Below are 15,000 nucleotides of genomic sequence, written 5' to 3'. Positions count from 1 at the left end.
CAGGGCTTCCTTTAATACCTCTTTGCCAAAAGTAGCAGATCTACAAGCTGACAATGCATCGCATTGCGACACATTGTGAGCTTGTAGATATTTTTGTTGAACGTTTGCCCCCCGAATAGGGGCACTTGGGTTCATGTGGAAAAAACAAACAAACATGAAACAGTATAGCCACATTCATCTCTCTCACTTTCAGTCACTCTCTCTCTTCGCTGTCTCTCTGTTTAACTTCTGGTTAAAGTAGCTCTGTGGTTTGCACTGGCCAGTGAAAGGTGATTTTCCTGTGTGAAGCAACGGGCTGTAATAACTGAATCAACTTCAACAGCTATAATGTAATAGTAATGTAGAAACATTTACACAGTGCCAACATTTGTGTTCCACTTTTTCACACTAACCAGATGGAGGTCCAAACGTGTCCAAACTCTCTCTCTCTCCCTATCTCTAATACACACACACACACACACACACACACACACACACACACACACACGCACACACACACACACACACACACACACACACACACACACACACACACACACACACACACACACACACACATATAGCCATGTGAAATATTTCCTGTTGTTGCAACGGCGCTCACTGTTTCCTGTCACAATGACTGTGTGATGTCACCCATTGACTTGTCACGTGTCCCCAGTTAACTGCATGTCTAGCCTCTGAACAGCTGACATGAGTACAGTAGTAGCAGTTTGAGGATGAGGACCATAGCAAAACTTGACTCCTGATCTACAGTATCAGTCCCAACAGGTTTTCGAGTTTTTTGTGATTATTGTGGACCACATTGACCAACAACCCCCAACAAATTGCAACAGTTTATGTTATTGGTGTTCAAATTGTGGGAATCATTGGAACTTGTCAGTCAGCAGCAAAGAGACATTTTTTTCTCCGTCTTTTTTTATGTCTGTTTTAATGTCACTTAAAAGTAGAAATGTTTGGGGGATAGCTTGAATTTGCTTCATTCCTGTGTTCACAACATCCTGGAATTACTGCTTTATATAGCCTCTGGGCAATGTCTTTCAGTTGACCGTCTCCATTTATTTATTTTCTCTAAATGTGTTCATACCATCTTTTACTGTTGAATTGAATTGAATTGCATTTTTATAGCGCTTTTCTAAGTACTTCTCACTTTCTCACTTACTCAAAGCGCTTTACGTTCATTCATTTATACATCATTCACGCACACATTCACACACCGATGGCGGAGGAAACCATAACTCTGAGGGAGCCTGTGATCGAACTGGGAACATTGCGGTTCCCATCCGGCCGCTCTACCGGCCACTCTACCCCTGAGCCACTGCCGCCCACTGCAAGTCCAACTCTAATGGCTATCTTCTCTTCTAATTAGCTCTAACAGAGCCTATTAAGAGACAGTTTATTCAAGTATATTTTCCTTTTGACTATAGAGAGCAGAAAGGGAAGAATATAGGACATAAAAAAAGATTGTATGGATAAACATAATGGCGTTAGTTAAATTAGTGGCCCAGACATTAAATATTAGTTAAAACAGTAGTAATTACATACAAGGCAAGACAAAGCGACACTTACTTCATTACTGAGCATGTGGCGATAGTCCTCCAGCTCTGACAGAGACTGGTGTCCAGTTTGGAAGAACTGAGCCTGCGCCTCCATCAGTGACAGAATCTGGTGGGGGGAAAGATTGTCATTTTCCAAAGATAGCAATATACTGTATACTCGTAATAGTTAAGTCTATATTCATAAGAAGATCTGAGCTCTCCAGTACTCTCCGCTGTGATACGATCGTCCTATTCTGAGAGTCCTTGTCATTATAAGAGCACAGTAATGACTGATTTATACTTGGTTGCGCGCCGTATTGCGCACTGAAAATAGACTATAAATCTACTATTTTCGGTGCAGACGACTAAGCGCACAACTAAGAATAAATCACACTTAACTCCCTGTCAGTTGCTGTCGTTTTCCAGTTAATATGAGTACAGCCACTGTCTTGCCTCAAGCTGTCGCTTTTATTTATACTTGTTTTACAGAATGTCAGATATTGATATTCTGTTTAACATGTTCCAATAATACCCACACAGTAAAATGGCACATGAAATATCTGATTCAAAGGTTAGAGATGCACACCGCAATTTTCCATTGTGTCCCAGAATTCCTCTGGGACAAAGTGTTGTGTGGGCCTTTCATGCCAATCTTCTAAATGTATACCAGATGGCCTGTTTGTGTCCGAATCTTCTCAAAACCTTGTGGTGTACTTTCATTGTTTTGTCAATTTTGTCAATTCTGTGCAAATTTCATCCATTGCACAAACAAATACCACACAGGATTCGTCTTTAAGGCATTATACGTGACGTCAGACACAAATAGAGGGACTGGAGCAGAAGCAAGGGGCAAGGAAACAGCTTTGTGATTTCAACGTGAGCTTACCGCCGATAGAATGTCTGTCTTCTTCTTGGCTTCAATGACATTGATCTGGAACAGAAGGAGAAAATGGCTTTGAAAAACAGTGTACAATGTTTCTATAACCAGAAACTATAGCTAGCCAGTTTGCCAGGGTGTTCCTTACAACAGTGCTGAAAGGAAGCCCGCAGGATATATTATTATCATTCATGGCAGCAGAGGAATGTCCCTAATCAGAGGTGCAGACGTGTATTTGATACCTGTCACTTATGCCGAAATCACACCACCACTAGAATTCTACTTCCATATTTTGAGAAAGCGCTGTGGTACCATGCATCGTTTATGCCTCTATGGTGAGGCATTACGACAGGATGCCCAGCCAGCAAAAAAAAACATTTTGGGTGAAGTTTGCAGTGAGACAAAACAGCAACCAACCAGATGCTCGCTGTGGTCTGACTCTGACCTAGGGGTGAACTCACGCTGGGCGAGACCTAGCCGGTTGAGTGTCAAAACGGAATTACTGGAATTTGGCGGGAGCAATGTGGATATGTCTAGGTCATTTTGGACACAACCATTTTGCGGGAAAACTCTTAGCTTAAAACTACTATCGCTGTTGGTGTGAATTAGGCGTTGCTCTGTTTAAACTCTTCACTGACATGTTTAGTTGGACATGTTTTAGTGGGCCTCCTGTGTTTGTATCCTATCTCCTACATGGATGTATGCCATGTGTTCACAACAGATGGCTCAGGGGTCATGTATGGGGCCTGCTGAAGTGCTCTTGAGCAAGGGAAGGCATGCTAAACTTTCCCAGGGGATGAATGGCCCACTTTGATCTTCCTGAGGAAATGCATCTGTGTACATTGCTATAGTATATCGTGCAGGGGTCTTCAATGTTTTTCAGGTCAAGATCTCCTTAGCTGAGAGAGAGAAAGACCAAGCACCTCCACTACTAAATGAATACAATTGTTTTGTATATTAAACTTTTTTTTAATGTAGGTGGCCCCCTTGTAGTAACTCTGAGGACCACCTAGGCCGGGGTACGGGACCCTGACCCCTGATAAAGACCCATGATATAGTGTGTATTTATAAAGAAAATAAGGGTTAACACAAACTCCAACTATGTATAATAATGAGCAATAAATGCAAATGGAAAATAACAGTCCAATTCACTTTTAATCATAGCCTTTGATCAGCATAGAACATGTTGGATTACTGGAGTACTGTACATAATAACACATCATTCATAATGTGGTATAGCATGGTAAAATTGCACATTCTCTAAGTCACTTACCTGCAGAACATAGTCCAGGGCCTCGGAGCGGAAGGCCTTACGCGCGCTGAGCAGAGCGTTGCTGGAGTCATCCACCTCGTGGGGTTTACTCCGCGGCGCCTGGGCATTCCTCGTTAGACACCCCTCCAGGGACTCGCTCCTCCTCTCAAACTCCTTACGCACCTCCTTGAAGCGACGGACATCTCTGTAGGATGAGGGTAGAGTGAGGGAATGGAAGAGGTTGTTAAGGAAGAGAAAGCAAGAAGGATAGACTGAGGCATGGCATGACAGCAAGGTGAACTTGATTTGGACATGACTTAGTATTCTACATGGACTTGACTTGGCCATGACTTGGTATTCTATATTTAGACTAAGGACCTGATTTGATATTTTACTTCTAGACTCAGTAGTTCTAGACTGTAGATTCTTCTACATTTAGACTTGCAACTTGACAGGAGACCTGTAACTGACTTGAAAGTTGAGCATAATGCACTTCTCTGATAGGATATGAGAGTATTTTTGTATTTTGTCTATGTGAGAGACTGCAGGGTCATTATTTCCTTCGTTTGAAAATATTCTCATGGCATGTCTCATCCCAAATTGACATTTGGCTTTCCTTCAACACAAAAGAGGGCGTGGCAAGCAATTAATGGGCAGCACCCAAGCTAACAAAGGTTAGTCACTGGGTTTGGTATCCATCGTAACTGTGAGTGACAGATGCTACTATTCAAGCATAACAAGCCACAGCCACACATATATTTACTTTACTTCAGCAGAAAGGGCTGGGTAAGACAGATGTTAGGCTGAGGGCCGATAACTATGAGAGACAGATGGACAGAGACGGTGGTAAAATTAATAATAATAGCAAGTCATATCAAGATCAACAAAATAACAGAATGTGTGTTACTTGGTAGCTCAGTGGAAAAGACACATTCAGGGATTTGAACCCAGATTAAGGTTTTTGTTTGCACCCTTACCAAGAATTGCACTCAAACACACAAAGAGACACACAAAGAGATGTTGCCTTCACATAAACATTATACAGAAAGAGTTGAAAGAGCGACACCATAAAAACAATAATAACTAGAAAAAGTTCAGGTCAGGTTATTGTGGCTCCTGGTGGCGCTATAATAGGCCAATATGAAAAAGGTGGCATTTATTCTTAGGCCTTTCACGGCAATCGGACACAGCATTCATGATTTGAGGCATTTTGTTCCCAAAATGTGTTTTGCTCAATTAGACCTGCTGGTGGTGCTATAACAGGCCAATGTGAAAAGGGTGGCATTTCTTCCTCGGCCTAGTGGGAATATGCGTGCAAAATGTCACTGAAATTGCATGCTGCGTTCATGATTTCAGGCATTTTGTTCAAAACGAACCAATCCTGCAAACTTTGGAAGCTAATCTTAGGCTAATCAGGATGGAATATGGGAAATCGGACAGATCCGTGTTGATCACATGACTATAGAGATACTGCGTACTGATTTGTGTGATATTTGGACAAAATCTGTAGGAGTAGTATCAAAACAATTGTTTTGCACAAATCGGCCAATCTGAAAAATTGGGTCCAGAGGTTCTGAATTGGCATCCAGGGAGTGTGTGTGCTAGGCCTGTCCCCGACTAAGGATTTGTTTAGTCGAATCTAATTGGCGACTAATTGCCAATAGTCGACTGGCAGTCGACTAATTAAAAAAAAATATATATATTTCAAAGGGCCAAGTCTACACAGTTTGTTTTGTGTCTCCAGCAGAGTTTCTAGTGTCTCTATCTCTCTCTGGAAGAGGTTGCACATGAACTCTGCAGCCGCACTGAGGCGCTCCAACACAAACAATACCAATACAAAGACGAGGAATAAGAAGAATTAAGTGGAAGTTACGTGTGGTTGCAGGTGTAGACTTGGCCAAAAAACAATTTAAAACATTTTTGGCCGACTAGAGTCGACTAAGAGACACGCAGTCGACTCGGACCCCCCGCGACTAACCAGTCGACTAGTCGACTTAGTCAAGGTCAGGCCTAGTGTGTGCACAGTTTCGCAACGTGCCGGAGATCAGCTGCTCACAGACAGAAGGACGGACGGACGGACGGACTGACGGACACACACACGGATAGACAGGGTGCAAAACATACTCTCTCGCCAATCGCCATGCCTTTCGACCTGGCGGAGACAATAATATTTACAAAAACATGACATTTTGGCAGAGTCTGCCTTCATCGGATGGTCCATCTGTCTCTGTCTCCTTCACCATTACGGTTTCTGTTTGCACGGTATCATACCTTCTGCATCCCATCTTCATCCTGCCAATCACTCTCTGATTCTCTGATCTGACTCTCTGATCTAAGGCATGATCGAGAAGGGGAATGGAACACGCCACAGAACTCTTCTCATGGAGTTAAGATAATGGCTGAAAGGGAGGGGATCGAGTGACTTTCTTCAAAGTAGGTGGCTCACTCTACTTATTATATCGAAGAACAGTTTAGTGTTTGCTGGTGGTATGGAGACATTCAGAATAGAGGATTACACTAAGCAGACAAAGAAGATGATGCAATCCACTCACTCTTTCACAAAACTCTGCAGCTTCAACTTGACTGACTTCTGTGTGGTCTCAATCACTTCCTGTGAGTGTGAAAAATAGAGCAAGAGAAAGAGAGAGAGAGAGAGAGAGAGAGAGAGAGAGAGAGAGAGAGAGAGAGAAGAAAGAACGGAGGTAGACAGTCAAATGAAGCACCAGTGAGAACTAATGCTAATAGTAGCTCACTGTCTATCATCATAGCCACATTTCTAACTGTGCTGGATAGTGTGGTGCCTAGAAATAGGCAGTTAGTAAATCAAAGGCACAAACAGACTCACCCCCTGAGCTTCCAAGATGATGGACATCTTTGTGGAGTATTTTTCTAGGCATTCCTGTAATATAGAAATATTGATTTGACATCTTGTTGCATTTATCCATGCCCATAAAAGCCATCTGTACTAGTAGTTATAGTGAAAGCAAAGCCCCAACTGGATTGATACCTGAATCAATTCAAACTGTTTGGTCTTTTTTTTTGGGATGCTTAAAAGCAGACAGTATATAGGCCCTGCACACACTGTTACAAATGTTTACAACCAACCATTTTAAAATCTGTTAATTGAAACTCTCCCATCTGTCAAAAATGGGCTCCTTGCCAAGCGTAACATCATATGTGTTATACTGGATGGGAGAATCAAATGAAACTAAACAAGATTGTTAGAAGGACAGTAAGTCAATCTTACTATCCAAAGTCAAAGTCTATAATGTGAATTCCAGGATATGAAATGTACAGGTACATCTGCACTTTTCTATAGTGGTTCCAGTAATATTTTCTGCAGTGGTCCCAGTAATATTTCTTGTTAAAGGGGAATGAATACCACTCACATACTACTGAATGGTGGTATATATATGTATCTCCAACTGATATGTTGTTTCAGTTGGAGATGAAATTACCCTTTAGACTGCAAGGCTGGCTAGAGGGCGGGCCAAAGAGTTCAGTTGCCAGTGTCACTGATCACATGACCCCCAAAAATGGATTCTCCGGTTCTAGGCAACACACAAGGGTGGGACCTTTTTCTTATTTACACACTTCAGCTCTAAGGTATATGACATAGTTTAATGTTGAAAATGAGTGGTATTCCCTTTTAGAGTGCACTGAAGTAGCAATAGCATATCACATAATATTACAGAAAACGTAACATATCTTGGTCATCATATCTTATTTAATTTGAAAGAAAACTTATTAATTACTTGTAACTAACTATTGCAATTACCGGTATATGCTGACTCCCCCTTTGTTAGATACTGAAGAAAAAACATATTTAGCACTAGCTCAGTCACCTATTTGTATTTGTTTAAACCAGATGCAAATGGTGGGCCCATCACGCAGGCGAATTGCAAGCTTTGCAAGAGAGTTGTACTGGTGATAGAATCTCAAACCACCATCTTACACAGACATCTGCGCATAGCAATGTTTCCTCTATTCAAGTAACGGCTCCCTTTTAAAAGTCTGTGTCTGTGCTTGGAGCTATGAAATCACCGCATCATGTTCCGTTTAACATAACAGTTTTGCATCCCATAGCCAGCAGGGACACAGCTTATTAATATATCGCCATTAATAGCCGAGTTGTGGTTCATTGTAAGCTCCAGGTGGCTCACGCCAGCAGCCGCGCCAGCTCACCGGTGGGTAGAAGTGTAAACAGTGTCCGTCTCTGGTGTTTTAATAGACTGACACATCTAGAATGTTCTGTATCCATTTTAAATAGGACAAATCGTCGAATGAATGGGTACTTGGTAGTAACAACGTAATTCAGTCAGTATGCTCACTACATCCTGTAGCCTGCAGAGACCCGGCATATCAATAATATATCGCCATTACCAGATGTTTGATTTCCTTGGAATGTGTATTAAAGACCCTTTGTGCATTTTGCTTAGTCTACAGCTAATTACTTCTTTTCACTCAGATTTTTTAATCGTCACAATCCCATAGCCTAAATGGACTCGTCAATCTGAGTTGGAGAGATAGGACAGTCAGCTCAGGCTAACCTTACACTATGCTGTGTGAATGATTTAATAATTTTAGTTTACATTACAAATATCATAATATTATTAATTATTTGCTCACAGATTACTAATTGGGGACGGTTATGTTGCACTGCCTTTTCTTTTCATATTTCATTCTCTCTCCGTCTCTCTCTCTCTCTCTCTCTCTCTCGCTCTCTCTCTCTTGTTTGCCGCTCAGATTTGACATTCAACACAATCCCATAGCCTGGAGGGAAGACGAAGTTAGACTTACATCCCATAGCCTGGAAGGACTAGTGAATCATGAAGCATTAAACGTTAAAGTTGTCTCATGCGGTCATATTTTGGTAGAGCTGTGTTGCGTTTCTGTCAGTGTCAGCTTGGGTGTTTAAAGACACGTGGCCACCCAGCTGCCGTACATTCCACTCACCCCCATTAAGACGTCCCTGGAGCAATGGTGGCCCAGCTCTCTGAGGCCGCTGACAAAACTCTTGCTGCTCTGGCAGTACGCCCTGCCAGCCTCCAGCATGGCGTGGCATTGTTTCACCAACTGCACAACAGAGTCACACACAGAGTCACAGCTGGAACAAACACCATTAAGTACAGACATTCTGGACAGCAGGAGAGTGGAAAAGTGGACTCTTACCATGAGTCAATTTTTACACACTCTAGGGGCTTTATTTAGACCATCTATAGAGTAGGGTGCAGGATGCAGGGCAAGTACATCAATTTAGCTAGTTAAATGGCACATTAATAGGCACAAAGTGAGGCGCACTGTGCTAAGGGACCGTATTACGACTAGTCTAGTATTAAGATTAGTCATGGGTGTGTTTTGGGTATAACATAAATTAGGCCAATCAGAATGTAATCTCCGATTCCCTTTAATAGTTTGTTGCGCCTTCACCATAGAGCATTATTTATAGTTAGGACAGATATAGCAAGTTGGAGGAGACACAAAGAATATTCTGCTGAGGAAACTTGCATTCAACTATCTATGGGAGCAGCATTAATAATGTGATATAATGATGTCAGGAGGCAGAGGAGACAAAAGCCTTGCTCACTGGAACATCACATGGAAACAAGAAGTGTCCAAATGCAGTGACTGTGCTGCTGCGGTCAGAATCACTGTAGGCTAGTGTAGCCTAATGTCTCCAAGAGAAGAGACATCTGTGATATCTTGCCATATCAACTTAATAATGACATGCTCCTTTTATAAATTGCACAGCGTGCGCCATGCGCCCTCGGAGTCCCAATTGGATATTGATGACGGACTTACTGTAGTTACAGAGACATAAAGAATTTTGTGGTAGGTATCAATGGACACTCAACCTATAGTATATGGATAATATGGCCCAGATAATAAAAGAAAATTTCAACCTCAATGCTGAGTTTCTCAGAAACGAGAGTCGTGTTGAAATCGGATGGATTTTGATCGCAATCAGTGTGCACGCTTGTGAACATAAATACATCTTAATCTCAATAATGCGCTGTCTAAATAGTAAGGAACTATCTGCGCCGTCACGGCAGTTAAAGCCCAGCCCACACCAATGATTCGCAATGCAAGGAGTTGCAACTTGCATCCGCTTGCAACCACTTGCAACTGAATCCCAAAATTGCACAGACTTGCAACGGGGCAATTCAAACCGCTGCGATTTCTCTCTGCAACGTATTGCCACGGTTTTGTTGCATTATGAATCATTGGTGTGGACTGGGCTTAAAATAGGCTTAAAATGCAGTCATAAGATAGCATAGCGCCAGACCACACCTCATTTTAAGACCAACGTGGGCGCTAGATGGGCGCAAAATAACTTGGTATATCTAAACAACGTGTGCACTGGTTACAACTTTGGCAGCTAGCAGCCTCTTGTGTGGTCTTGCGCCGGGTGGAAGATAAAGCCCTATTAGAGTTAATAAACACTGTGCTCTGGGAATACTTCTTAGCTCACATCTATATGTTTAAGCACTTAAAGCTGCAATCCATAACTTTTCTTTAGAGAATTAATATTTTATTTTGAACAATCTGTATGGTAGAGTACTGTATGTTATCAGGTATTGCATGAAGCACAAAACGCAATTTATTCTCTGCCCAAACTGGCATAGCAGTAGACCTTTTGGCACTCATACGGGGGACGTGGGTTCAAATCCTTGGGTAGGACTTTAAAGTAATGGATTGCAGCTTTAAGTCCTATTTTCAATGAATGTAGACTAGTAAGTTATGATGTGAACTTATAGGATAGTAAGTTCACATCATGTCACATCACAACGTATTGTGAACTTGAAAGGTTTTTGAAAATGTTTGAAGATCTTTGAAACTTTTGCATTTTTATTTAACATTAAACTAAAAACTATTATTATTATTAATTGCTTTTGATTTAGTCTATAACGACATGTCCAAAATAGGGACATGTCCAAAATAGGGACACCAGGTTTAAACTGGTTAAATCTCCAGCTGAGCACATCATTTTGAAACTATGTTGTAATAAATGTTTCTCTTCAGGTCTGTGGATAAATAGTTTGGGTTCATTAAACCAAGAAGTAGGGTAAACACATTGGGGAAAGAGTTGTCACTAACATTATGCCGATCAAACAATGTGGTATCTAGATTCATAATCCCTGCAGCAAACATTGCATGACTCGACATGACATTCAGGCTAATAGTCAAGGACACTTTTGAGAACAGAAATAACGTATTTAAAACTAGATCTGAAACCACACCACACACCACACACACACACACACACACACACACACACACACACACACACACACACACACACACACACCTAGGTGCACACAATGGGGAATTATGCCTAAAAGACAATGGCAGAGCCATTTGTGGTCAGTGGTTTAGTGTGTGTTGGACAATGTGATGGGGAAGCAGCTCCATGCGTTAGTTCCTGTTGCCTGTCAGGTAAAACACCCCATCTTCTCTCACTTCAATGATGTGTGTGGTGTATGGTACTATCATTGGTACGTCTCCAGCTTCCACTAGTGTACAGTATGTGAACGCACAGGCAAGCATGTACTGTACTGTACTATGTCTATGTGTGCAACTGTGGACTGAAGTGTCTTCTTACCTTGTCTAATCGTGTCTCCAATTCACTCACATCTCCCTGGACCTCCTCTATTTCAGATCTGGATGGATACAGAAACAGACACAGAGTATCAAAGGTCAGCAGCACCTCACCAAGAGACAGACCGGTTATTTGTCAGAGTGACATACCAGTTTCCAAGTATGCGTTATGCATAGCTGAGTAGCCCTGCCTGTAGCCCAGAACTTCTGCTACAGGCAGAAGCTTCCCCTTGAATGATTCCCCTTGACAGAGCGGTCGCTGTTTGGTACCCCATATGGGAGACCAGGGTCCACATTTTGGTAGTTACATTGGGGACTCATCTGGGATCTGGTTTCCAGGGGTGTAGTGGGGTGAATGTAGCAGAACAGTCCTGACTGAGGCCTAGAAGCCTGATTTATACTTGGTTGCGTGCCATGTGGCGCACAATGCAGCTACGTATAACACCCTTGATATCTCCCTTGGTCAGTGGAAGATTCTCCTTTGACTGAGTGGTAGATGTTTAGTGTTTCCAAAGCGGGAGACCCGGGTTCAAATCCAGTTGGTTATGAAAGCATACTTTGTATTGTATTTGTGCGTTACATTGATAATTATTAATGAATCCAAAAGATTGTTAAGCCTGAGAGCCAGACTTTTCACTTCTCATTAAAAACACACAAATGCACACATACACAGAAAGTGCTTGAAAAGGCCTGCAGATGACCAGTGTGCCTGCGTTCTACTGAGTCAGTGAGTATCTCTCTCCTTGCAGCGTCCCTGCCATGCAGTTTCCGCTGCTTCACACCACCAGTGCCACAAGTTCAACGACACAGCGAGTGTGAGCCACCGAAAATTAGAAAGAGAGTTGAGCTGAAGAAGGCTGTCACCAGAAACAGTGCAGTGGGAGAGTAAGGCCCACAAAGAGAGACCGAGAGACGGAAAGAGAGAGAAAGAGAGAGAAAGATAGTGAGAGAGAGAGAGAGTTGGGGGGGAAGAGAGAGAGAGACACAGAGAGAGAGACAGAGACAGAAGGGGGAGAGAAGAAGGGGGAGAGGGCAGGGACAGGACAGGCAGTAACTGTTTGTCTGTGTTAGTTAGTGAAGGGACGGGTGAAGCAAGGTCTGAGGTCCCATTCAGTTGGGCTAAAGCGCTGCATGATGGGACTGCAGAGGAACGTCGTCCAAAAGAATGAAAAGAAAGAATGAGAGGATGAAAGGGAGTGAGAACTGAAAGAGGGCCTCAAGGGAGGATGTCACAAAGTGTGTGTCAGGCGAAAGACACGTTCTATATTCATACCTTTCTGAATCACATGGCAGAGACCGTGTTTGTGTTTGTGTGTGTGTGTGTGTGTGTGTGTGTGTGTGTGTGTGTGTGTGTGTGTGTGTGTGTGTGTGTGTGTGTGTGTGTGTGTGTGAATAGATCAACACAAAGACAGAAAGAGTTGAAGCTTGAGTTTCCGCCCTGGTTCTCCCCTGAACACACATGCGTACGTACACACACACACATACACACACACACACAGTATCTCTCGCCGCACTTCCTGTTCTTCTCCACAGCCCCTGCCTACCGCACGTTACCTAGCAACAGGAGGCAGCGGTTTGAGACAGTTTATTAAGTTACTGACCTCCCTGTCAGCACAGCGTTTCCTTTCTTTTTCCTGTCTGTCTTCTCCTCCTTTTATTCCCTCTGTCCCTTCTATATGTCCTTGTTTGACCTTTTTATGCTCAATACTATGGTTAATAACTTAAGTGGTTCTCAAAGTGACCCCAGGGGTCCTAAAGGGGGTTCCAGTGGGGTTACCAGTTAAATGATTGCTAACTCACCCCCCCCCACACACACGACACACACACACACACACACACACACACACACACACACACACACACACACACACACACACACACACACACACACACACACACACACACACACACACACAAACACACAAACACAAACAATGTTCTTGACCCTACATGAGACCGCAACACTACAACATGCGCCATTGCCATAACTCACATTTTCCATCACCTACGAGCAACAGAGAGCAAGCGGCTAGGGGGGAGGCTCAGGAACGAGAGAGTGGGAGACCAGTGGAGGCGGTTGTAAAAGAGAGACAGAGAGACTACTGACATACAGGAAAAACATCTAGAGGAACAGTTTGACCATGACTACACATTTTCATCACCATGTTGGCACTATGCAGGCACACCCAACTCTGCTAAACCTCTTTCATTAACCTCTAAACCAACTTATAGCAACACCTCCCTTGTGATTGTACCAGATGAATCTTTTGTATTAAAATAAATAAAATGGTCTACAACAATACTTAGCGCAATAAACAGACTGGTGCCCCTGGACCTGCTATAAAAGCGTGGTTGGGCACTAATTAATGCGTCTACAACATGAACAAGACCATGTTACTTTGCATTGTTGTGCCAATAAGCATTTCTTGGCATGACTGGGACCATCATATGAAGTGTTTTTTCTAATCCATTGACAGAACAAAAATCCTGACTCAGGAATGGCACAACAGGTCATAAAACAGATGTGTTTTAGCCTAGAGGGTTTACATCTTGACAGGTTTCAGGCTGACCCCAGAAATAGCTATGATGACCTGAGGGCCAAAGGCGGCTGACACTGGATTTGAGCAGTTTTACCCTCTGACAGATAAGATAGTACTCATGACAGGTCTAACAAGCATTTCCTTGGTTCAAAGAAAACAAGTGTCCTTTATAGTGTGAGAAAAAGTCATATAGGCTAACTTCTAATGACACATCACATTATATTGGCTTGGGTGAAAGTGTTGAACATACAATACTTTTATACTTTTATACTTTTACTTACTAAGTAAATTTTGAATTCCGGACTTTTACTGTAACAGAGTATCTACATTGCATTATTGATACTTTTACTCAAGTAAAAACATTTGAGTACTTTTTCCACCATTGATCTTATTACCTGAAGCGGGGGGAATCCTTCAGACACTCTTCAAAGTCCAGCTTGACTGTCATCCTTCAGTTGAGAGTTGCTGATTATACAAAAAACGTTCAAGTATTTCTGACACTGACATACAGCACATGGGGGAGAGACACTACTATTGTACTTCATAAAAATCTATATGTATGTCCTTTTAGCACTCCCAAAAGCAGGTTTTGATTACATGCATTCTTGTTTTCGGACTTTCTTTCAGGAATAATTATATATGTTTTGTGCCAGGGACCCCATACCAGGTTTGTATTAAAATGTTTTGGTTATTTTTTTTTATATTCAATTTTTTCCAAGATTTTATTTGAAAAAAGCAGATCTACAAGCTCGTCAAAATGGAAATAATTTGTCTTCCCCACAACAACTCTCCCTTTTCAGACAGTGTCCTGCCGAAAGGACATCGTGTGCCTAATTTCTCCTCAATCTGGTCTAATCTGGCTTCACCCAAAAGTAATTGATCACTTATCCAGCTAATTAACGGATCGTTACGGATGCCATCAACGTTATAACCGTTCTACACGCGCGTCACAAACGTAGTTTCGCGTCCGCGCAACGCAAGGAAACGTCGAAAACGTCCGAATAAAGTTTCACAGGAGATGTGAGTGTTGTTTGTTTCTTTGTTGATAAATATTCCACATACGAAAAGGACTCGTGTACGTATCTCCTCCTCCTGGACGCTTCAAATGAAATCAGATCATCGTTATTAACGTCCCCCCTGGGATCCTCACTCTCTCTATCTCTCTGTGTCGCTCTCTCTCTCTCTCTCTCTCTCTCT

The 15,000-nt window shown here is 42.4% G+C and overlaps 1 protein-coding gene across 1 annotated transcript in view; it reads right to left on the bottom strand.

Annotated features, from left to right (window-relative positions):
* acap1 (ArfGAP with coiled-coil, ankyrin repeat and PH domains 1) overlaps positions 1-14,978 on the bottom strand; it is a 32,742-nt gene extending 17,764 nt beyond the window's left edge. Inside the window, exons 1-8 of the mRNA XM_080452108.1 lie at positions 14,199-14,978; positions 11,268-11,325; positions 8,621-8,740; positions 6,510-6,563; positions 6,217-6,275; positions 3,686-3,869; positions 2,422-2,466; positions 1,567-1,662 (exon numbers count right to left, since the gene is read on the bottom strand). Of these exons, the coding sequence (XP_080308234.1) occupies positions 1,567-1,662; positions 2,422-2,466; positions 3,686-3,869; positions 6,217-6,275; positions 6,510-6,563; positions 8,621-8,740; positions 11,268-11,325; positions 14,199-14,251 (669 nt within the window). The 5' untranslated portion in view covers positions 14,252-14,978. The remainder of the gene's footprint in view (positions 1-1,566; positions 1,663-2,421; positions 2,467-3,685; positions 3,870-6,216; positions 6,276-6,509; positions 6,564-8,620; positions 8,741-11,267; positions 11,326-14,198) is intronic.
* Positions 14,979-15,000: the final 22 nt, after the last annotated feature.

The sequence above is a fragment of the Gymnoscopelus braueri genome (genome assembly GCF_963280865.1).
Source record: "Gymnoscopelus braueri genome assembly, chromosome: 15".
Taxonomy (NCBI): Eukaryota; Metazoa; Chordata; class Actinopteri; order Myctophiformes; family Myctophidae; genus Gymnoscopelus; species Gymnoscopelus braueri.
This window is presented reverse-complemented; position numbering and strand designations above follow the sequence as displayed.